Source organism: Cygnus atratus, chromosome 1, assembly GCF_013377495.2.
Source record: "Cygnus atratus isolate AKBS03 ecotype Queensland, Australia chromosome 1, CAtr_DNAZoo_HiC_assembly, whole genome shotgun sequence".
Taxonomy (NCBI): domain Eukaryota; kingdom Metazoa; phylum Chordata; class Aves; order Anseriformes; family Anatidae; genus Cygnus; species Cygnus atratus.
In genome coordinates this window covers 54,447,766-54,471,196 of record NC_066362.1, presented here as the reverse complement: position 1 = coordinate 54,471,196, position 23,431 = coordinate 54,447,766, and the positions used below count along the sequence as shown (strand labels likewise).

Genomic DNA, 23,431 nt, shown 5'->3' with positions numbered 1-23,431 from the left:
AACGGGGATTTGCACCTAGAAAAGGGAGATTTGCCTCTGGAAACGGGGGATTTGCACCCAGACAGTGGTCCTTGTTTGGGGACTCTCCCTCCACCTCCCCAGGAGCCTGCCAGGTGCTGCTCCCCTCCTGCTGCCCTTAGTAATTAAAATTCCCAGACCATGCCCGGGTGTTTCATGACAATAAAGCCACAGAGCGTGAGTTTGATCATTCACTCTGTAAAAAGCGCTCCCAGCCCAAACTGGGACCCCCTGAGGGTGGTGCTGGTGGGCTGTGTGCGTGTGCTCCTCCCCGCCAGCAGGCGGCGCTGTGGGGGCGCAGCGTGGCCCTTCCCGCTCGCCGTCCGCCGGCTCCGGGCCGCCAGGGGGAGGCAGCTCCGCGCCTCCCGCTTCGGGGCCGCTCCTTCCCCGCGCGGCCCCGCCACTCTATGGTGTCCGCCCCCGGAAGCGGGGCCGCCATGTTGCCGGGGGACCCCCGGGGCGGCGGCAGGAGGGAGGCTGCGGGGCCCTGCCGAGGGTCGGGGCTGCGCTGAGGCCCCCGCCGGGAGGAGCCTGGCCCCCGAGCCCCGTCGCCGCGGCCCCCCGCAGGTTCTCCCCGCGGCTCCCCATGGCAGCGTGGTCGCGGGAGGCCGTCCTCAGCCTGTACCGGGCTCTGCTGCGCCGGGGCCGGGCGCTGCGCTACACCGACCGCGACTTCTACCGGGCCGCCGTCCGCAGCGAGTTCCGCCGCCACCGCGGGCTGCAGCGGCCGGAGGACAGGGAGCGGCAGCTGGAGAAGGGGCAGGCTTTCCTGCGGAGCGGGCTGGGGGGGCTGCTCTAGGCCTTCTGGAGGCTCCTCCTGCCCCCCCCCCCCCCCCCCCCCCCCGCCCTCTAATTCCCAAATTGTGCCCGGCCGATTAATGCTTCCTGCCCGCCGCCGTCCTGAAGGAGCCCCGAAGGTGCCTCCGCAGTCCCACCAGGACTCCTGTGCCCTGTACAAATGCTTTAGGTCACAGGTAGGCCGCTTACACACCTATAGCCCTGGTTTTTGTGTTAATAATACACTTAACTTTGTGCAAGCGTCTAATTTTATGCCTTGGGATGAAGAATGATCGTATTCCCTGCCCATTGAGACAGGAACAATCTCTTTGATGCTGTAGCCTGGTCTTAGACAAATACGAAGGTGGTTTCTATCTTGAGCCACGCTGGAAGAGTTTTCTGGCATCTTCATTCAATTTCAGTGAATATCTACCTAGGAAAGCGTGTTTTACATGCGTAGACGACCGCGGAAACTCTCTGGATTTAAAAATCAAGGTCAGAGGTTAAATAGGAACTGAAGGAAACCCACGTGCATACGTAAGGAGACGTTAATGTTCGTGTTATGCATAACTTGCATGGAAATCGACCCCGCCAGGCTTGAGGGCAGGGATAAACGTCAGGTGGAAGTGAGGAAGTTGTTCCTGTTGTGGTGCACTGTGGTTTCTAATGCTGATTCTTGGGTGGCTTTAAAATACCTGGGAGCAGCCTTTGTCCAAAAACTATCTCTTGGGAGGATCCCGGTTTGTCAGAGACAAGCACTTGACAGTCCCTACGTTGCAACGTCTGTGAGCGAAGTTAAAGCATAGGGTAGAGAATGAGAAAATAAACTGACAAAAAGGCCGTGCTGTGGCTGAGAAGCGCCAATTGAAAGGAAAAGACGTAAATGGTCGTAGAGTTTGACAAAATATACGGGATTTCGTTGCAAAGCGTTACTGAAGTAAATGTTACTTTCTTAAAAAAGCATTAGGTGATTGCATAATTAAATCCGCTTAAATGATTAGCGGCCACATCAAATTTGGGTTGTTTCCCTTCAGGTCATGAACAGAGCTGGAAGCAGTGAAACGCTGCCCTTGCAGAGCTTGGTCAGCGCTGCTGTTGTGGCGTGCCTGGGAATACTCGGCTCTGGGGGGCAGATAATGGCTGGAGGGGATGCAGGGTTAGGGGCCGCTTCCTCTGGCTCCGTACAAAGACCCTAAGACTAACGAACGTGGGTTTTTTTGGGTCGCCCTGTTCTGACCTTTTTGTTTGACGTCTTCCAGGTGAGATGGCAGGCGCTGGGCAGCGCAAAGGCAAGAAGGACGACAATGGCATCGGCACGGCCATCGACTTCGTGCTGTCCAACGCCCGGCTCGTGCTGGGCGTGGGTGGAGCGGCGATGCTGGGCATTGCCACGCTGGCTGTCAAACGGGTGAGCGTGCAGGGGGGTGATGGAAAGGAGGAGTGGGAAACCAAAACGCACAGGGCGTTGGCACTGGATGGGGGTGAAACGCAAACGTGTCGGGCCCGTAGCGGCTGAAATTGTGCCTGGTGGTGTCGCTTTAGATGTACGACCGGGCAATCAGTGCTCCCAGCAGCCCCACCCGCTTGAGCCAGTCAGGGAAGAGGAGCTGGGAAGAGCCCAACTGGCTGGGGTCCTCCTCGCGCTTACTGACCCAGGACATGAAGACTAACCTCAGCCGCTCCCTGCAGACCCTTCCCACCGCTCCTTCGGCCGCTGACGCAGGTATGGAGCAGTGTGACACTCCCGCGTTGCAGAATCATCCCGTAAACCCTGTTATTTATTCTAAAGAACATAGGAGAAGAGAATTTAATGTCTAGCTCAGTATTTTCATGTTTTTCTTTTAAGACAGTCTATTGATAGCTTCAACTATTAGAATTCAGTCTGGGAACTAGTGAATAACAGTCATCTGTTGGCACTCCTCGTTTCTCCATGACTTCATGGATTTAAATTTTACTGTCCCTCAGACTTTTCTCCTTCAAGCTGAATACTTACCTGTGCAATCTTTCCTCATAAAAAGCCATTCATTGAAGCTCTTTGTTGCTTTTCTTTGGACCATTCCAGTGTGTTTGCTTCTTTTTAAAGAGGGGAGTATTCAAATGGTGAATAACTAGTAATTTATTACAGTATTCCGTATTTTATTTCTATCATTTTCCTAATAATTCTTGTAAAACTTTGCCTTTTTAGGACTGCTAATCAAGCAGTACTGCTCACCAAGTGTTCATCAAGCTAAAGAGAGGGACTTGCGGTTGTCTTTCGGAGTGTGATAATAAGTAATTTAGAGTCCATCGGTGTTTTTTGTATGAGTTTGTGTTTTGTTTTTTTTCTTAATGGTTTTATATTCTAACCCATGGTCATTTTGGGAGATTCACGCTTGGAGAATTAAAACGAAGATCAGGGACCTTCTCAGACTCTGTGTTTGAATCTGCAAAATGACAGTCAAGCTTTGACTTGACTTCCAGATTCTCTGCAAGAAAGGCAGCTTCGGGATGGTGATGGATATTCTGCTGGGGAAACATTAAATGACTAGACAGCTGTGTTAGAGGGGGTCTAGATCATTTCATTGGACTCCCCAAAGATGAGGATTGAGGCATAAAACCTTTGATAATACTGCCTCACGTTCTTGGCTTAAAAAATAAATCAAAATTCAAGATAGAAAAGTAAGTTGTTTCATGAACAGGCAATAAAGTCTGGTTCCTTGTAGTTTTCTTGGCTGTTTCCTTTACACACAAACCCTGAAATCTGTCCAAAAGACCCCAGTGGGACGAGAGGCAGCAGCTGCGGCGTCTGGGTGAGATGGATCCGTGCGCTGCTCGGTCAGGCATTCTGCACGTGCTGTGTGGTGGCCGCGTGCCTGTTGCCGAACAAATGCGCGACAGCTGGCTGCCTTAACAGCGCCACTGCTCTGGGGGTGTCTCCCCCACCCGCCAAGTTCCACAGGCCTTCCGAAGACTTAGGATCCCGTAGATCTGTAAATCTTCCTTAATTCTTGTGAATAACTTCTGAAATTCTAGGTCCATGTTAAGAGAAGCTTGAAGGATAGGTGGGAAGCCCTGGCTCGTTTCTGTAGGAAAGCAGCCTGAAAAAGAGGGCGTTGGAGATATTGCAGGTTAGCTTAATAATGCAAACAGTAGCATAAAGCACTGTATTGCTGCTATACGCATAAATGTGCTCTCTGCTGCTTGTTCAGTTAAAGTTTGAGGAAGGTTTTCATTAGGGCTATGATTGCCTGAGCCCTGTTGGCCCCAAGATCCATCATCTTGCCATCCTGATACGTGGTGATTAAGGTCCTGACAACTATTTTATTTCCAGATGGCGTGATCTTCTCAGGTCTCTTACCCTGCTTAGAACTGGGTTTTGTTGATAATTTGTAAAAATCCATCATACTGTGCAAAACTTAATGAGGTAGGGATGGTTGTTCAAGGGTGTTTTACTGGTCTGCTGGTCTGGCATCGTGTTAAAAGCAGCTGAGTTCTTGATGAAATCGAAGTGAGGAACTGCCCACATAGCCATTAACATTACTTCATTGTACACGATGTGAGCGTTAGTCTCATTCTGGCTAAATTCCAAATCTGATAACTTGTTTTCATCCCACTTGATTCTCATAGTAGCTTTTTTCAACGATTTTCAACGTCCCCCTTTCGACTGATAACTGCGTAAAGCTTGCAAAATGTCTGCTGAAAGCTTTTTGAGATCTCGGAGGCTGCGCTTCTGCGCTGTAGACTTTTTTTTTTTTTTTTTTTTTTTGCAGATCACGGTGAAACACTGCGGACAATCCAAGTTTTCCTTCTGTCTTGCAGACTTTTTCCGACCCACAAAGCCCAAGCCATCTGCCAAGAGGAGTCAAGTGGAGCTGAAAAAATCCCGCCTTCGTCTGTCTCTGCAAGAAAAGCTCTTCGCCTATTACCGGAGGAAGGTAGCTATCCCAGCAGACGAGCAGGCCCGGGCCAAGCAAGCAGCCGTGGACATCTGTGCCGAGCTGCGCAGCTTCCTCCGTGCCAAGCTGCCGGACATGCCTCTGCGTGACATGTACCTCAGTGGCAGCCTGTATGACGACCTGCAGGTAATTCCTGGGGCCTCGTGACGGGGCATTATTCAGCAGGCTGACGAGGCGGGGGCATTTCGGGCGTCCCTGCCGGCGGTGCTGCCTCAGCACAGCATTCCTCTGTAATAAGGCTCTCGGTGTGGCGTTTCCCACCGCGGAGCCAGGCGTTGATTTCTGCAATGCCATTTGAACAGACCTGACCAGGCTGCTCTGGATTTGTCTGCCAAGCATTTGCTTTTTGCTATTTCGTTTCTCTGGGTTATCTTCGCCCTTCTTTTCTTCTCCTTCTTCTCTTCCTTTACCTGTGTTTCTCGTACCACTTTTCCACCTGTTTTCTGCCTGTCCCTTCTGTCTCCTTCCAAATACGTGATATTCCCTTAGAACTCCTCTGTATTCATGTAGGTCTTCCCTACTCTTTTTTTAATGCATGACAGACCTGGATTGGACAGCAGTCCCTGCTGCATATCTCCCTGATGGAAAGATGCCCATGGCTATAGTGAGTGATTCAGAGGCACGCTTTTTTGCTTTGAGTCAGAGCTCTGGAACGGAGTGTGGAGCGTCAAGTGAAACTGAGATCTGGGGTCTTAATCACGTTAGTGAAAAGAGATCTTTAATGACCGTTTTCTGAACAGCGTGGCAGACCAGGTGAGGGCAGTACCTGGTTGTAGCATGGGATAATTAAACCGTGGCAACTTAAGCTTGTCTGGAAACCTCATGCTCTGCCTCCAGTTTTAAATTATCACACGGTGTTGCTGTGTCCTGGGCCAGCTCCATCTCACAACTTAGAGTGATAAGAGGCAAAATGATTCTTCCGTATGCAGTCCATGTCAGGTCCTGAAGTATTTTTAAATAACCTTTAGATCTCAAAATAGCAATATCAGCATTAGCTTGTGTTATGCCTTGGCGTTATCCCACTGCTGATGGGAAACAGTCCTCCAAAAATGCCTTTTGGCAACGGGAGGCTGTGAATCCCATGCAGAGAGGAGAGTGAGGCAGCCGAATCCATATTCCAAGTTCCTTTGAACAGAAGGCTATTCAAAAGGTGGTGAATAAAGCCGAGTGCAGCGAGAGAAGGCTTGTTCTTACCAACTTTTCTCTTTTGTGAAAGGTAGTGACAGCTGACCACATCCAGCTCATTGTCCCTCTCATGCTGGAGCAGAACCTATGGTCGTGCATCCCCGGGGAGGACACTATCATGAACATTCCTGGCTTCTACTTGGTGCGTCGGGAAAACCCGGAGTACTTTCCCCGTGGGAGCAGCTACTGGGACCGCTGTGTGGTGGGAGGTTACCTTTCCCCCAAAGCTGTAGCAGAGACTTTTGAGAAAGTTGTAGCTGGCTCTATCAACTGGCCAGCAATCGGGACTCTCTTGGATTACGTGATCCGTCCGGCAGCTCCCCCGGCAGATTTGACGCTGGAAGTCCAGTACGATCCCGAACGGCACCTTTTTATTGACTTCCTACCGTCCCTGACGCTGGGTGACATCATCCTCGTGGCCAAACCCCACCGGCTGGCCCAGAATGACAATCTGTGGCGACTGAGCCTGCGGCCAGCAGAAACAGCTCGCCTCCGGGCCCTGGACCAGTGCGATTCTGGCTGCCGTTGCTTGTGCCTGAAGATCTTCAAAGCGGTCTGCAAGTCGAACCCAGCCCTGGGTCACCTCACCGCCAGCCAGCTCACCAACGTCATCCTGCACCTAGCCCAGGAGGAGTCCGACTGGTCCCAGGACGTGCTGGCTGATCGCTTCTTGCAGGCGCTGAAGGGGCTGATCCGCTACTTGGAGGCGGGCGTCCTCCCCAGCGCCCTGAACCCCAAGGTGAACTTGTTTTCGGAGCTCACCCCGGAAGAAGTGGATGAATTGGGCTACACCCTCTACAGCTCTCTCTCAGAGCCAGAGGTCTTGCTGCAGACGTAACGGGGCCTTACCTGGGGAAACATTGCTAGGGTTTAGCCAAGGTGGACTTGGATTACTGCGAAACATGTCTCCTCCACTTCTCTCTCTCTGTCTCCTTTCGGTTCATTATTATTTCCTGCTGTGGAGTTGGTGCTCCCGCTGGATTTCTTGGTGCTACCGGTCCGTTTCCACCATCTCTGCCCCAACAGGTACCCATTGGCTAGGGAAAAGAGGCTGAAACTGCAGCTCTAAGATCTTTGCATAAATTCTACTGATGCTCAAGCATCTACAAAAACAAACAAAAAACCAAACACAATAACTATGCACTTCTTTCTCCTGTAGTGTGCTTACTGCAGCGAGTCCACTCTGGTCTGAAGAAGGTGGAAGTGGGCTGGTGAATCCAGTGACAACTTTAGCAGACTTGCACTGAGGTTTCCTTTCCTCCAGCCTGATTTTGTCCTCACGTTTTTTTTCTTTGCTGTACCACACTGTCTCACTTTTCCTCCTCTTTTTTTTTTTTTTTATTTTTTTTGGTCACTTCGACCCAGTCATGCAGGGCAGGCTGAATGAGATGTTCTAGTTAGGGCTGCGTGTTGTGTTTCTGATTGAAATAATGATTACACTGACAGTATTTAGTGCTCTGGCCCTTGGAAGAGGGGAATGCCTGTGGCTCCTGCCCCTACAAAACCTTCTCATCCTTTGTGATCTGGGTGCGGGAGTAAGGCCTGAGGCTTGTCCAGTCTGCTGCAACAACCTCCAGTGCAGGCACTTCTCACTGATGCTGTCGCAGAGGAGGGAGAAGCTTTTGTGGTCTGGCTGTGCGAGGAAGCCAAAGGAGCAGGGCTTGCCATTCCTGCTCAGCCAGATCTGCTGGGTGGTGCCGGTGGGAATGGCCCTGGGAGTGGAAAAAGGACAGCTCCTCGGGTGTCTGTGGCCTAAAGGAAGAGAGGCTCCTTACGGGGGAGGGCTGGGAGATGCACGTGAGAACAGGGACTTCTCATCTTTTCCCTGGGAGCTTGTCCTGGTTTATAGGAGGTGGAAGCAGGACTGCGTGCCTCACACGGTTTTGTAATGAGCACGTGTAAGCCAGGTTCTGCAAGCCGGTGAAGCCGATAGGACTAAACTGGTGTCACCAGAAGGGTTCTGTTCCGTGTGCTGGTATGAGCAGACGTGTGCAGAGTTGGCATTTAGAGAGGAGCTGGCTTGGCAATCTGCTCTCCCTGTGTTTCAGTCCTTCCCTGTCACCCCAGAACTGAGGCCGCCTTCCCCCTTCCTCGTTCCCATGTGCTGACTCTCCAGTGTTCCCAGTTTGCAATTACTGCTGGAAAGCTGGTGACACCTTCCCATTCTGTCTGTCTGTACCTGTCGGCCGTGCAGTTCTGCCCACACCTGTCCACCGCTGCTACCAGGCCGTTCTCCCTTGGCTGTCCTCTCACCTGCTGCTGGACCATGGTGTGGATTTTGGGGTACTTTTGGTATCTCCTGCACTAGCCACGTGGACTCTTGATGCTGCTTTCAGCCTTTTGGCCTGCTGTCTTCAAAAAGGGGGAGGGAGGGTGTCCGGCTGGGGCTGTGGGCATCCCAAATGGTAATCTCAGCCATTGTTACAGAAACATCCCTGCTTTTCCCCAGCTTCAGCAGCTTTTTCCTCTTGCTGTCCAGCCTCCCTAGCCAAGAGAGGCCAAGTTTGGAGGGAGCAAGTATCCTTTTCTCTTCCGTTCCTCTCAAGACTCAATCCCCTTTGCCAGGGAAGTTTCAAGGTGAGTTTCAGGAGTGGAGCCACAGAGGGGAGTCTTTAGCCGTTGTTTTCTTTTCAGAGGCAGTGCTGGTGAGATGAGGGTGGGAGCATCTTTCTCGGACAATCCGTCCATTTTAGCCGACGTGTCAGATAGTGTTCCGGATACAGTGATAACACGACGTTACATTTTAAATTATTTAATCCTTAGCGTACTGGTACTTTCTAGACTGCCAGATGCATACTTCAAAGTGCGTGTGTGTGTATACAAAGTCTGTAGTGTATAAAAGGTTAACAGGAATTCCGTTTGTATGATTTTGTGTTCTGTAAGTTTTGCAGCAGTCACTGTTGGTCAGTTGTTGATTGCTCTTCACTCTGGTTCCCGTATTTTTTTCCCCTCTTCCTTTCCCTGCCCTCCACTGCCTTTCTGATGTCAGCCTTCCTACCCTAAAAGCAGACAGATGAGACTTGGAGCCCACGGGCTACTTGGGGAAATTCCCCTTTCTCCTAATTACTTGAAGGTCAACGAAAATATTAAAATCTCGGGGTTGTCAGGAGTTCCCCTTAGGTTCACTTCCTCAGTGTGATCTCACCCCTCACTTGGTGCTGACTCCAGTGCTGTGGTCTTCATACAGGGTTGAGTAGCAGCATGGTTTGGAATGCTCAAAACTGTAGATACAAAAAAAAAAAGGAGAGAAATAAGCAGAAGGAAGCCACTGTCTTGAGCTGGCTTAAGCACAGTTGCCCCATACATACCTGTTTATAGAATTTTTTTACATGAATGCTTTTCCTTCTTCCTGGCAACCTAATGAATTAATATTTTATGGCCATTACTTGCTGCTATTGAGCTCAGTTTGTGTATCAAATGGAGACTGAAGCTGCCTTTTTGCCTTTTCTGTAGACTTTGCTCCATTTCACTTGAATCACTACTTCCCTTTGGGTTTTTCCCCCCTCTGAGCTAGCCACAAGCCCGTTGTTCTCGGGAGGTGAACGCTCCCCTCCTACAGGCAGCCACCACAGGGGGCAATAGCTGCTGTGGCAGTCTCAGCAAAGGCCAAAGACGTCATGGGTCGCAGGGACACTGCAACCAGGAGTGTTGCCAGAGCAGGGGCAGGCACAAGGGGCGGCAGAGGCAGGGAAGAAGGAGCAGGGCAGCTATGCAAGCAATTTACACTAATGCTGCACCCAGCTTGTGGACAAAGGGACGTTGCGGAGCCTTTGGAGCTGGCACCTTTCAGTATTAAATGCAGTACGCAGGCTGACATACAGCCACGAGGGCTGTCTTAGAGGTGGGTTCCTGTCTAGTCGGAGCTGTAGCACAGAGCAGGAGGACCTGAAGACGAATGTGAATAGGGCAGCTCCTGGCCACCTTCCTGGCAGGGCAGCTCGGAGACAAATTGATTGTAAGAGGCCCAGGGCGTGCGTTGCCTGCTCGCTGCCCGGGCTCCTAGAATGCTGTGGTGTGTTCTGGTGTAACTTAACTCACACGAGCTTTCCATGAGACCGTCATCTTGTTCCCTGTAACTGCAGGGCGAGGACCAACTCGCTCAGCAGTGGGTTTTTGCCGCTGCCGAGCTCCACCGCTAATCCTTTGACTCAGATTGATTTCTTTTCAAGTGTTCAAAAGCAGTTACGGCACCAAGAGGCTGCTTTCTGCCTCCTGGCAGGCCGCCCTCACGGCCCTCGCTCGTAGCATGTGGGTACCTGCAGTGTGAAGTGAAGAGATGACGCCCCATCTCTCCCAGGCCTGGAGGCTGTGGATCTGTAAAGGGGAAAGTCTCAAGTGCATGGTCTGTGACAAGAGTGCGTGAAATTCTGAAATAAAATGACTTTCCACGGTAACCTGCTCGTCTCTGGTGTTTATAAACAACGGGGTGCCTCTCTGCTTTTCTCTGGGTGCACGGGAGGGGCAGCACCTTGCTGCTGACACAATCCTGCACCACACAGGCGCTCAGGGGCCCAGCGTGCCCCTTTGTTGATTCACTGCTTTGCCTTTGCGGCTCGGGGTGCTCAGCGCTCTGCAGCTTGCCTTGAGAAAGCAGCCAGCTTGGTTCTGCGGCGTGCTTGCTGCTGGCAGCGTTCGCACCAGTCACAAGATGAGGCATAATTACGGTGCTCTGCCTCCCCTCCTTTCCCTGACAGCTCACACGCCCGGACAGGCACCCGCGCTTGATGCGGTTCCCCAGACTTCACAAGCTTCCGTGCATCTTCTGATACTGACTTTCCTGCGCAGACTCCCCCCACCCTTGCTCCGTGGCACATTTGTTTCTACACGCCGATCCTCTCCCCTGCCAAATGAGTTCCTGTCTTATCCAGGCATCAGCCTCGAGGCGGTGAGGAAGCTGGTGTGCCGCGGTCTGGCGTGCTGAAGCTCTCTTCGCAGCAAAAACCAGTTTTATGTGCCTGCTTGGGAGGAGGGGGGGAAGCGTTCGACATAAAGAAAAGCACGAGGTGGTGGATCCCAGCTCCTTAATTCTCGGAAGACTTGCTAAAGTAAAGACAACCCATGAGACTCATTTTAATGAGGACTCAGCAATTAACATTTAACTAGCTTGGAGAATATATTATGTTAGAAAGGGAGTCTCTCCATCTCTATTTTTCCTGATGCCTCTTCTCTATTTTTTTTCCCTTTAATCTGTTCTGTGCTAGAGACAGGTGAGATCGAGCATATTTCACATTGTAAGGACGCTTATGGGAACAGCTAAAACAAGCAGCTCTGTGGAAGCTGTGCCAGGTATGACACCTCTCACACTAATGCCCCTGGAAAGCTTGGAGCTTGCAATACACGCTTAATGTATGTAGCAGTTTGCACCTTTGCATAAAAGCTGTCCTGGCATGAAGAGCGAGGAAAGATCAAAAGGTAGGGGTTTGTTTAACGTAGAGAAGAAATAATTGAGAGGAGTCATGATAATTATTTCATGTATGCAAATGGCTGCTGCTGCAAAGAACAGCATAAATGGTTCTCCAGGCTGCAAAGACTCCGCTTCTCTTTTGTTCTTAGCCTAAGGAACAAAGAGTTCAGGAGAGTGAATTTCGGAAAAAGCAAAATGTTTTGCGCGCTTTTTTATATAACCACAGTCCTGTCCTGGAAATGCATGTAGCCAAATTTACATTTCACTTTTTTTTTTTAATCTCTTCATTTTAAAAAAATAAATAAATTCCAGCCTGACTGTTCTGTAACAAATCTTAAGCTGGGGGTAGAGAGGGCGACTGTGCCCCAACTCTGAGATTATCATGCTGAAGTGTTGAACTGCATGATGAATACTGTCCTCCCCATAGACCCTCTCCCCCACCCAGTCACTTCTGTGGTTTTTCTAGGGTTTATTTTATTATTCCAAACTCCAGAAAAGTTTCAAGCAGCTGCTGCTTTTTTGAATTAGTTTCATGGAAAAAAAAAGGGGGAACCTCTTCCAAACGAGGAGTTTCTCTTCCAAGTCAGATGAAATATGTTGGCCCACTACCCACACTAGGTATGACTGAATGGCTCCAGCGTGGCTCGCTCAATCTGAGACTGGATCTAGAAATGTTGGAGCTTTACGCACAGATGCAGCAAGCAAGAGAAGGGAGAGTCTCCCTCCCACCAGTGAAATCTAGCTTTGGCTTCCATCCCTCATCCCTCAGAGGACTGCTGCAGTCTAGACACTTGGGGAACTGTTTGAGGTATCTGGATTTTTTCTTTTTTACCCTTGTCAGGCCAAGTTTTATGATCTGAGGGATTCAAGAAATATCCTCCCCACCCTTCCTCTTTTTTCCCTTTTATATTTTTGTTTTTTAAAGATTCAAAACCATTTTAAAATAGCCCTCATGTAACAAGTATGCCCTCTACACCATTAGGGATTGCATGGTGTAGAAGTTTTATTAGCGTACTCCGAGAAGGACAGCATTATTCACAAGTCACTGAGCCAGAAATGTGGCAGTGAGCAGGCTAATAATATCTTTATAGTATGTGATCCTGGGGAATAACCTTGCAAATGGTAAGACTAAAGAGGGTAGTCAGACCAAAGGGTAAGGACAAGAAGATCTGAAATCATTCCATATGTAGAAAGCATTCTTGTCATGTTACAGATAGCAGGAGAGCAGGAGATGGAGTTTGGTGTTTGGAACTCAAACTTTTCATCATCTTAAGCTTTACAAAGTACTCACGCAGAAGTCAGTTCTGAACAAAATCACTTTTAGCACACTAAAAGCCACGATTGATTTTTATTTTGCTGCCCTGGTTCAATTTCCCTGGCTCCAGTGGCTAAGTAGCTCTTTGATCTGTCTATTAACACTCAGTGCTAAGCTTCTCAGGGGAAGAATACATATATATGTATAAAATCTATCCACATTCTTCATGAAAAGCCTTCTCTATACAAATAATGGGAAAAAGTCACTTGCTTGAGTTCTCTGGGGTTTGTTTTTGCTTTTCTTTTTTTAAGGCAATGGTTCCCTCAGCTTCAACACAAGCCTACCCCTTCGTTGTAGAATCGCTGCTGTTCCACAGAAGCAAAGGCAGCGGTGATATACTGCCCCATTAAACATCCCACTCTAACAATCCTGGTCCTATACGACTTTCTTGTCTCATTCTGCTTGGCATTGCAAAGGACAGAGGTGTAACAGGCAACAGACAGAAGGGCATAGATGGCAAATGATGGAGTGTGTTGGCTCTTTACCTGTCCCGCGACAGACATTCCTTCAAAACTCGTAATGCTCTAGCAGGCTCCTTCCCCCCTTTGAAAGGCAAGAAGCAATCATTCTTAGAAGGAGTACAGCAGAGAGACGGTTTTGCTTTCAAATTCTTGAATTTATTTAGCACAGGGGGTAGTTACGGCCTTGGACGTAATAACTACCTTCGCTTACCTAGATAACATCATCTGAGTTATGTTCAGGCTCCCGGTGGTTTATAGCAGTGGCGATATGCTGTCAGAGGGCCTGAGATATGCCAAAGCAAAGATAGTAGAAGACGCAGGGATCCCACAGAGTCACGGCTCCCACGTTGCTTGTGAGGGAGCATGCTGGCAGGGGGCCCAGCCTCCTGGCATTCAAGCGGAGGTCGGTTTTTGCTGAGGCAAGCGCGTGACCAAGGCACAAATCTCTTAATTTCCAAATTACCGCCTGTGGCCGTGAGAGACCGTAGCAAGCATCTAGTCCAGTGCCTTTTTTTCTGAAGAATGAACTGGTGATTTGGGTTAAGAACTCCCCACCCACCCCTTTTTTTAATTTTATTTTACAAATTGTCATTGCTTTCTTGCACAAGAAGGGAAAGTTAGTAAGAAGAGAGATCCATCTCCATCATTTCTGCACTGCAGAAGAAGAGGCGTGGTTTCATGGGCAGACTGGACTCTCAAACCTCGTGGCTTGGGACAGACTCAGCCCTTTTGTGGTCAGACAGAGCCTGCCCTGCTCTGGGCAGACAGGTGTTTCTGGTCAGTCTCAGATCAGTCTCGCTGAGACAGCCTGACCAAGATGTTCAGGCATTACCTTCCTGAACAGCGCCTGCTCCTCAGACTCAGAGGAGATGTCTACCTTCATCACAATCCCAGGACAAGGTCTCACTCTCTGAATGCCAAAAGAGCAGGCCATCGATACCTCCCAGCAGAGGCTGGATCAAAGAATCTTCTTTGCAGCATCCTTTGACAAGTCTCCTAACACAGAGACCTTGGGAGGGAAAATGAAAATCATTCAGGAAAAGGTTATCAACTCAATGCCATCCTGGCCATGCTGACATCCGCCAATATTTTCTCTCTCCTTCCCTATAAACAAATACATATATTGAAACAGATTAAAGTTTGCTGCTAAATTCCAGCCACCAAGCAGCTGCTGCCTACAAGCAATGGAAAAATATTACTAAGTAACATCTGCAAGTGTTCCCTATGGAGCTGGGGAGCTACAGCCTCAACACTGATTTATCCCCGGATGAGTTTCAGAGCTTCACCTGATCTACCTGGTTTGTCAGTGCTCCTGCTCAAGCTACCTGACAGCTTCAGAGACAAAGAGACCTCACGCACACACAAGGTATCCCCAGGATCCTGTTTTATTTCATGTATAAGGTATACCCATTTACAGCCTCTCTTCCTGGCCTTGCAAGACCCTCTGAAGTTACACAAAGTTAAAAACAAATCCCTAGACTGAGCACACAGAACATAGTCTGGTATTACCAGCCTTTCATCATGCATCCTCCCTGCTGAGTACAGAGGCCGGTATAACTCAACCTCAGATAACTTTTCCATGTGCTTCAGAAAGCTGCTAGTTTAGGTGCCGGCTTCAGGGAGAGCCAGGTAATTGCTGTTGGACTGATGCAGCAAGGAGTCCTCACTGTGACGAGTCTAAGGGACACTGAGACGGAGAAAGTCGAACCCACTGAAGTGGTGATGGGCTGTTAGCTCACCCACAGGCGTCTGTGGCTGTCTGAGATGCTGCAGCCTCATAATCTGTACCTGCTTTTCAGGCCTCAGCTCCTGCTAACTTTGCACTGCTAGGGAAAAAAATAAATAAATAATAATTTGCATTGCCACTCTCCTTTTTATCTTTTTGCACAGGACACCTGGCACGCATGTGGCTTCAGCAGACGCTACTGATGTACAGCAGGCACCTTCACTTTGAGGGGCACTGAGCGCACACACATCTGCTGCGGGCCTGCATGAACTACAGCCCTGTGAAGAACAAGGGTTGTCAGGAGATATGTTTCTGTTCTTTTATTGTTTGGACAACTGGAAGGCTTTCGTTTGTGTGCTAAACTGCTCCCATATGTGCTAATACACATGAGGGATTATTCTTGACCCCTGAATCCTTTCATCATAATAAAACACGTCTGGAAGATGTGAAAACCAAAAAATTCCCCGATGGTCTGAACAAAAGTCAGCTCCCTCCCCCCATCACACATATTTTTTGCTAAACATCATTTTCAACCAGTTGTAGCTTTGCTCAGGAAATTCATGCTCAGGCAAGTTACAAGCTAAAACTTACCTCCCTCTTAGCAGGATTTGCACAATGTTTTTACTTGTAGCAGCTGGCCACAGCCTGGCTGATTCCGAGTAACTCAGCCTCTGGAGAGCCATATTTTGTGAGCTATCAGCATGTGCTTGGCATGCCCACGTTTGCTCGGTAAGAAAAATGTAGGTGGACAACCAGGATTGTTTCCATATCTGTCTAAAATAATTGAACTGTAAGTTGCAAATGTAACCTGCAGATTTAATCCTTTTTTTTTTTTTTTATTAGTCTCATTTCTAATGTCAGTGATATTTACATAACAGGATGGAAACATAAGGAAAGCGAGGAGGTGGGTAAGCAATGAATGATTTATTAGAGGTTCCATTTGGTGCGCTAGTCCAAAACAAACGAGGCACAGCATATGGCTAACTTATTTTTTGTTTGTATGTAATAAAAGATGGACACTAATACCTCCCAGCTTGATCCTTAATCACATATATTTGCTTCTCAATCTAGTTTTAAAGTGGAACATCTATAAAGCGATCCCTAAAGAGCTTACAATGAGAATCTGGCAGAAACAATCCTTCGGATATCTGTTTGTGCCATGTGAGGAGGGAAGCAACGAAGCGCTGTGAATTAGCCTGAGCTGTAGAGATTGTAGGTAATTCTCCCTTGAAATCTCGCAGAATTTCTAGGCACTTTGCCTCATTCCTCCTTTGTGTTTCCCTCAGCACTTCGTCTCCTGTAAAAATTCCTGCTGGCCTCTGGAAATTCTCTGCTCATTGAAGTGCAGAGTAAAGTTGTAAGCCTGGGTTTTGCTTCCTGTTGTCCTGCCCATCTGATGGACGCTTCAAAGGCCAGAAATTATCACAAGAATCCCCTCCGGGACTTGCCCTCACACTCATCCTCCTGGGAAGCAGGCAACACCCCCTCCTCCCCAGCCACTCCAGCAGGGCCCAGGGGCAGCCAAAAGCTCATCTGCCCATTCCCTGGGGTGTGAGACCCAGCGTTGCCCGCCCAGTGCCCCCATGGGGTTGTGCACCTGATGCAGTGTCTGCAAGCCCTTCTGGCTGTCCCAGCACTCCAGGAAGGAGCAAACGCCTCCATCTCCATTACTTTTGCTGGCTGCCTCTGTGGCCTGGTAATTCATGTCCCCGGTGCCCCCCCTGCCTTGCTTCCCTGCGATGCTGTGCCAGGAGTGCGTCCCTGAGCATCGTATACAGATGGGCGAGACTGTGTGAGGAGATGTCACTATGGAAACATTTACGTCTGCCCTGTCTTCTGCATGCTTAACAGCTGAGCGTTTGGCATGTTTAGCTCCTGTATATTTTCTGATAGAAGAAAACCTCTTTTCCTTTGCAACGTTAGCTTAGAAAGAAAGAGAGAAAGAGGGAAAGAGAGAGAGAGAAAGAAAGAGAGAAAGAGAGAGAGAGAGAAAGAAATAAAGGAAGGAAGGAAGGAAGGAAGGAAGGAAGGAAGGAAGGAGGAAAGAAAGAAAGAAAGAAAGAAAGAAAAAGAAAGAAAACAAAGAAAGAAGGAAAGAAAGAAAGAACAAAGAAAGAAAGAAAGAGCCCATATATTATCCTTCCATCTCAAAGAAGGAGCAGCATGAGTGGAGGAGTATCGGTTTTCCACCTCCTGATGCTTTCTGCAATGCTGTATTTATCTGGGCATTTCATCACTCCCCAGCAAGGTCACTTTGGCCTCTACCCTGCTGTGAGCTCTGCGTGAGCATCTCCTTTTGCCTGCGGCTGTCCCCTTGCTTCTGGATATGGATGGTTCTGACTTATTGCAGGAGCTCTTTTTGCTGAGATATGGTACCCAGGGCAGGAAAATAACATCAGCAGTGCTAAAGCTGTTAACATGTCATCAGGAGTTTATTGACCATACACACAAATTAATCTTCATTCAGGGGCCCCGTTTTTGTGCTGTAAATTCAATTTTCTTCAGAGCTATCAGACTTCTCTCCACAACGTCTGAGCTATAAATAAATATACTCTGCTATACTGGAAAGGGACATATGAGTTAGTGGGTAGCTAGTAGTCCTCTGCTTAGAAAATATTTTCTTTGTACAAAAATTCCCAAGGAATTGTTAATTGGGCTTAAAGAATTATCTTCTTACTCAGTCAAAAAACTCTAGCTACAAAGGAGAAACCTCTGATGTAAAATCTGCAAACACAGAGACACGATTTATAAAGGAATTAGAAATGTATCTCATTAAATTATGTAAGAACAGTTAATTGTGCAGTCCTTCAGAAAATGGGGAAAAATACACTGCTCACTAAATGGCTGGACTTTGGTTACTTGATTTCACTTCTAGGATTAGGGACTGTAGAAAAAAAAAATCTGTCTGGAGCTCAAAACGCAGACAAATTTCTGCATTTACACACAAAATGGAAACCAGGCAGCTAGGGAACAGGCAGATCTGGGTTAAGTTCCTCATTGCATATTTCATTTTTGCTTGCGTGATTCTTGCTCACACATACCCAGAGTCCTTTCCACAGGAATCTGTAATTACCTTTTCAAGATGAAGGATAGGGTGTGTATGTGTATAGCGTTTCTGTTTATTTAGCTACAATTACAGTCGTACAATCACCCTTTTCACTACAAGGAGGGGCAAGCAGGCAAGGTGGGGGATGTGAGAGCTCTCCTTTAGCTAGTCAGGACAGAGAGATGCTGTCCACCCAACCACCCATCCGACCCCCCACCTGGCTTCACTGAAAGCTGCTGCATCCTCTGAATTGTGCTTTGAAGCAAGATCTGCCTGCTTGTTTGTGCATTTGTCAGAACAGTCATCCTAAATCACTCAGTTGCTATTGTGGTGTTTTCTGATGTCGGAAGGCATTTTCCTCTGCTGCCTCCTCCACTTTAATGAGTCTTTTCAAAATCTGTGGTTGATTCCAGAGAAACAAAACAAAACAGAAATACAACAACCCAACACAGAGGAAAAATTGCCCTTTTCATTCAGCTGCCAGTGTTCAGTTTACAGAGGTGAAGTGACCTACCCTGATTTGTAGTGGTGATGGTAACATCTTCCTGCTAAAAGTAGAAACCGGGTCATGTGTCTTCATAAATTATTAGTCGAGCTGTTTAATAAGTTCCAGACAGTTACACCTGTACAAACTCAGTGAAGGCCATGGCTTTACACAAATACCACCGAGCCCTAACTGGAAAACAGTGGAGCCGTTTGCAGAAGTAGCAAGGAGGAGTTTGACCTACAGGACTATGATGTTTGAGCAAGCAAGGACCCACCTTAACTCTCAGAGCTGATGGCATGCTGTGGGGCTGGCAACAAGGAAAAGCAACCGTTTGAAGCTAGATGGCTCTGACATAGTGAGGGAACACATGGAAACTGATCTTCCCAGCTCACTTGAAGCTGTATTTCTCTTGGTTGTGTGTCATGAATGAAATGACGAGGGGACTGAAACCAGCAGAAAATTGTCCCCCTGAATTTTGTACTGGGTTAGCTAGCTGAGCTGGAAGAATTGTATAGGCAGGGTTGGAGGTAGAAGGGTGCAGGGCTGCCTTCTCACCTAGTTGATTTAGGTCAGATAAAACATAATGTGAAACCGTGCATTAAAAACTTTCCAAGGTGAGGCTACCTTTCACAGCTGTGAGGCTATGTAGGTGATCCATTAATGCTCACATGGGTCCCAGTAATGGTTGCACAGAGAAGAGGGAAGCAACTGCGTCAATGTGAGATGGGAGGGGAGAAAGTTCTTGTTTCACAGCTGGGGAATAACTGAATTCAGTGTTAGTTCTTGCGTAGGTTCAGTGCACTAATTAGACTCAGGCTCTCGGTTCCTTGGTAGCACAGCTCTCTTCACAAACCACCCCAGGTCGATGCTACGCCATAGCCGTGAGGATAGCAGTGTCGGGTCAGGGACATGCACGCTGCCACACGTGTGGACACACAACCCGTGCCCCAAAACAACCATAATCTTAATCTCAGCGCAGCATGCGGGGGCAGGCCGGGAGGGGAGGCGGCGCTGCCCTCGTCTCACGCTTTATCAGAGGGAACAGGAGGCCACGGCAGCATGCCACCTCCTCGCTTCACGGGAGCTGTGAGGAGGACGAGAGGGGCCATTAGAAATGAAGGGGACGGTGCTTGGAGAAACTAGGTCAGTGTAGGTTAAGGAAACCAACGAGAGGCACAATAGCAGTGGCATCATCACCTCCCCCCCCCCCCTCCAAGCGCCTCACGTCGCCATTTTGCCGCCCAGGTGCTCCTTCTCCTCCCCCCTCGCCCCCCTCGCCCCCCTCGCCTCCCCATCTGGCCTCCTTCGGGCCCCAGCCAATGGCAGCTCAGGGCGCACGTGAACGAGCCGCCGCCAGCCAATCAGCGCGCCCCGTGCCCGCGTGATGCCTGCTCGGCGAGCGCCCCGTCTTTGTTGGCGGCCGGGAGCGGGAGCCCCCCCCCCGACGGTCCCCGAGGGGAGGGGGGAGCGCCCTCAGCCTCTCCGTCACGTGACTTCGCGTCGCTTGGCGGCGCGGATGTACACCGATATAGTCCCCCCCATTTAGCTGCTCCGCGATGGGCGGCCAGCCCTCATCGGTGGCTCCCGCGACTATTTCATAGCAGGACGGCCGGAGTAGAAGCCCAAAAAGTCAATCTAGGGGCTAGCGGGCGCTGGCGAGAGGCAGGCGACGCTAGGCGGAAGGACACCTCACGTCCGGGTCTCGTTCTGCTTAGCGCGGTTCTATATAAAGGCGGCGGGCGGGAGCTGCCACCTCATTGTGTGGGTGCTCCTGAGGTGGCAGGCAGTGGCGGTGGCTGTGCGCGCAGAGCCTCCCCGCGCGGCGCCGAGCGGAGCAGCCCCCCCTCCCCTGGCCGCCATGGCTCTCTAAGGGCGGCAGGGCCAGCGGCGGCACCGGCCAGTGCACCAGGCGCAGCAGCAGCGGCGGCGGCCTCGGCACATCCCCGGCATCTGCAACCATGGCGTGAGTATCGGGTGTGAGGGGCGGGCGTTCCCTCCCCTGAGTGCTAGACCCCCTTTTTTTTTTTTTTTTTTCTCCTTAAAGTGACGTTCTGGGGTGGGTTTGTCATCCCTATGACAATGAACGATATCGCCTTGGGGGAAAAAAAGTAGGGATTAAGGCTTGAGAGAGGAAGGGGATTCCATCGTCCTGTGGGCTTAACCTGCGGGGATGTCGGGAAAAACAGCAGAATTTAAGAAGGAAATGGGGAAAAAATAATCATGTAGTTCAAGGAAAAAAAGCTTTTTAAAAGCTTATGAATTCCGCATTTATTGGGGGTCTCCGTGGGAGTAAGAGTAGTCCTTCCCAGGAAGGATTTCTTATTTAGCGTGGGGGAATGCTTTTGTAGGTGAGGAAGATGAGGCATCGGGTTTTAGTATAAGCCCTATCCTTGGCGTTATGAGGAGATAAAATGGAGCTATTAATAAGTCGGCAGCAGTACAATAATCCTTTAATACTACAGCTTTAAGTCCGTCCTGATCGTCGGGGGGTGGGGGTGGTCTATGCCATCTAGGAACTGCAAGGCAGCGTGAGGCACTCGATTAGTTTTCCCATCCCCTAGTTGGTAAGTGGGATTATTTTTTTTAAAGGGTTGTTAGCTCCTTCCAAGTTCTCTGCTGGCAGCCGCCCGAGCCACGCGGTGCCCCAGCCCCAGTGGAAACGTGGCAGGCACAAAATGGCGGCCGGGTGGGGAGAAGGAAGTGGCGCGATCGTGAAATGGCTGCGGCCGCCCGCGGGGGGGGGGGGGGGGTGAGTCACGGGGGCGGGGCTGGGCCGGCCCTGGCCATGTCTGAAAACTGCAGTTCTGCAAGTATGTACTGCCGTGCCCCCTGCAGTGACATTTTTTCTGTAAAAGCTGGCAGAACAAGTACTGATGCATTTAAAAAAATGTCTGTCTTGCAGGTTTTTCAAAGCACCACACAGCAGCACTGCTGTAGTCGACGAAAAGACCCTCAGCTTATCCACATCCTTTGACATCAAAGCACTAAAAACTGACCAAGATGAGCCTCTTGAACAACGAGATGCTGTTGGGGGTGTCATCCCCCTTCAGCCAGCCGTGTTCGGTGGCTGAGGAAAGTCTGGGACTCCTAGATGACTACCTGGAGGTGGCCGAGCCCCTCAGTTCGCATGGGTTCTCCAGCGACAAGGCTAAGGCAGTCTCCTCCAATTGGCTCGCTGTGGACAGTTTAGGCAACACCATAGATAGCAGCCAGGGTAAGATAATACTTTATTTGCGCAGGGTGCATCAGTTACGATTGCATATAATAAATTCTGGAACATTCTTATTCAGAAATAAAGTTGCAAGTCTTCTCATTTATGAGAAGGTAACTTCATATACATACCTTGGTTGGGAAACCATGTGTACAGCACTGCTTACACAACACAAAATTGCTAGTTACTGAACTGGCGTATGATAAAATGACACTTCTGTTGCCTTTTTAATAACATACCAACCGTTACAGTAGTCTTCCCTGGAAGAGGTCACAAGAAACAAGCATGGTTGTATGCTTCAAATGAGTTTGAATTCTTAGAGTATTAGAGTAAGAGGGATGGAATGTCAGAACAGCTTAGGGCTTACGTTGTACCCTGCAGCCAGTGTTGGTAATATAATCCTTTGATACTAATAAAAGAAACAAGGGAGGTGTTAAAATTACTTTTGTCCTAGATAAGTTAAAGAAACTTGACTATTGGTTGCCATTTTAATGAAAAGTGTTGTTCTTTTTTTACCCTTATCAGAGGATGCCTTCTCTGGCATGGAGTGGATGGTGGAGAAGATGGATCTGAAGGAATTTGATTTTGATGCCCTGTTAGGTATGGAACATCTGGACGCCACCGTCTCACCAGACGAGCTGATGGCCACGTTGGAAGACACGTGTGATCTCCTATTTAACCCTACCACCCAGGAATTTCACTGCAAAGAACCTCCACTGATCCCTGACCTAATCACCAATCTCCCTGAATCTCCAATTGGAGCAGATCCAATGGCCCCATTGGCTTCCCTCTGGACTTTTCCCCTCTCCCCAGGGTCTCTTACTTCTACTCCAGACCATTCATTTAGTTTAGAACTAGGTAGTGAAGTGGATGTTCTGGAAGGAGAAAGAAAACTGGAGGGGGGCCCCACCTTTGTGGTAGTGATCACTAAGTCTGAGAAGGAGGAGGAGAACCATTCTGATGATAGTGGAATATGCATGAGCCCAGACTCCTACCTGGGAACACCCCAACACAGTCCTACCAATTCACTTGGATCCCTCAATGACAACCAGTTCCCTGCAGATGCCAGCTGTGGCTCTGTGCGGTCCAAACCCTATGATCATCCTGCTGAGAAGGTAGTGTCAGCAAAGATGAAAGGAGAAAAGAAAATAGATAAGAAACTGAAAAAGATGGAGCAGAATAAGACAGCTGCCACACGTTACCGACAGAAGAAGAGGGCAGAACAGGAGGCGCTGTCTGGGGAGTGCAGAGACTTGGAGCAGAAGAATCAGGCCCTGAAAGAGAAAGCAGATTCCCTGAGTAAGGAAATTCAGTACCTAAAAGATCTGATTGAAGAGGTCCGGAAGGCCAAGGTCAAAAGAGCTAGGGTCCCTGAGTAGGGTAGTCAGTAGTTTCTATGTGCGTGTATATAAGCTTGCTGCTAAAGCTGTGTATTGCTGTCTAATAAATTATTTTATAGTAAACTTGCAATTGTGTGTGAGATAAATGGGTTCCTCTAAAGCATAACTTAAACCACATTACCCAGACAAGATAATTTGGGCTCCTTGGTTCATAATGCTGGTGTGGGTAACTGCGCTGCTTGTCCCACGCGAGGGGAAATCGATCAGGTGTGGAAGTGCCTTCAGGTTGTTCAGGCAGCGACTCATAATTCACATACAATTAAGTAAACACACAAACTACTGTTGAACCAAGGGAGATCATACTGTGCTAAACAGGTTTAAAGTAGCAAAGGCATGCTCAATTTAGGATCCTGTGGAAGAACACACAAGTTAAAGATGATTTTTGAAAAGGGGACTTCCAACGTACTTTTCTGTAGATGAATGGTGCATACAAGGTAAAGTGATTGCCAAGTTAGAAACAAAAAGC

At 49.0% G+C, this 23,431-nt stretch overlaps 3 protein-coding genes across 3 annotated transcripts; all 3 read left to right on the top strand.

The window, feature by feature from the left end:
* Window positions 1–485: 485 nt before the first annotated feature.
* On the top strand, window positions 486–10,307 carry MIEF1 (mitochondrial elongation factor 1). Its single transcript, XM_035551888.2, has 5 exons — window positions 486–992; window positions 2,055–2,203; window positions 2,338–2,518; window positions 4,594–4,856; window positions 5,947–10,307. The coding sequence occupies exons 2-5, from the start codon at window positions 2,060–2,062 to the stop codon at window positions 6,751–6,753; spliced, it is 1,395 nt and encodes a 464-aa protein (XP_035407781.1). The 5' UTR covers window positions 486–992; window positions 2,055–2,059; the 3' UTR covers window positions 6,754–10,307.
* Window positions 605–817, top strand: LOC126913158 (MIEF1 upstream open reading frame protein-like). The gene has a single exon (XM_050708417.1). The coding sequence runs from the start codon at window positions 605–607 to the stop codon at window positions 815–817; it is 213 nt and encodes a 70-aa protein (XP_050564374.1).
* A 9,073-nt stretch (window positions 10,308–19,380) lies between the features above and the next one.
* Window positions 19,381–23,035, top strand: ATF4 (activating transcription factor 4). The gene is made up of 3 exons (XM_035551731.1): window positions 19,381–20,317; window positions 21,257–21,568; window positions 22,091–23,035. Exons 2-3 carry the CDS (start codon window positions 21,355–21,357, stop codon window positions 22,942–22,944), a joined length of 1,068 nt encoding a protein of 355 aa, XP_035407624.1. The 5' UTR covers window positions 19,381–20,317; window positions 21,257–21,354; the 3' UTR covers window positions 22,945–23,035.
* The last annotated feature ends 396 nt before the right edge of the window (window positions 23,036–23,431 follow it).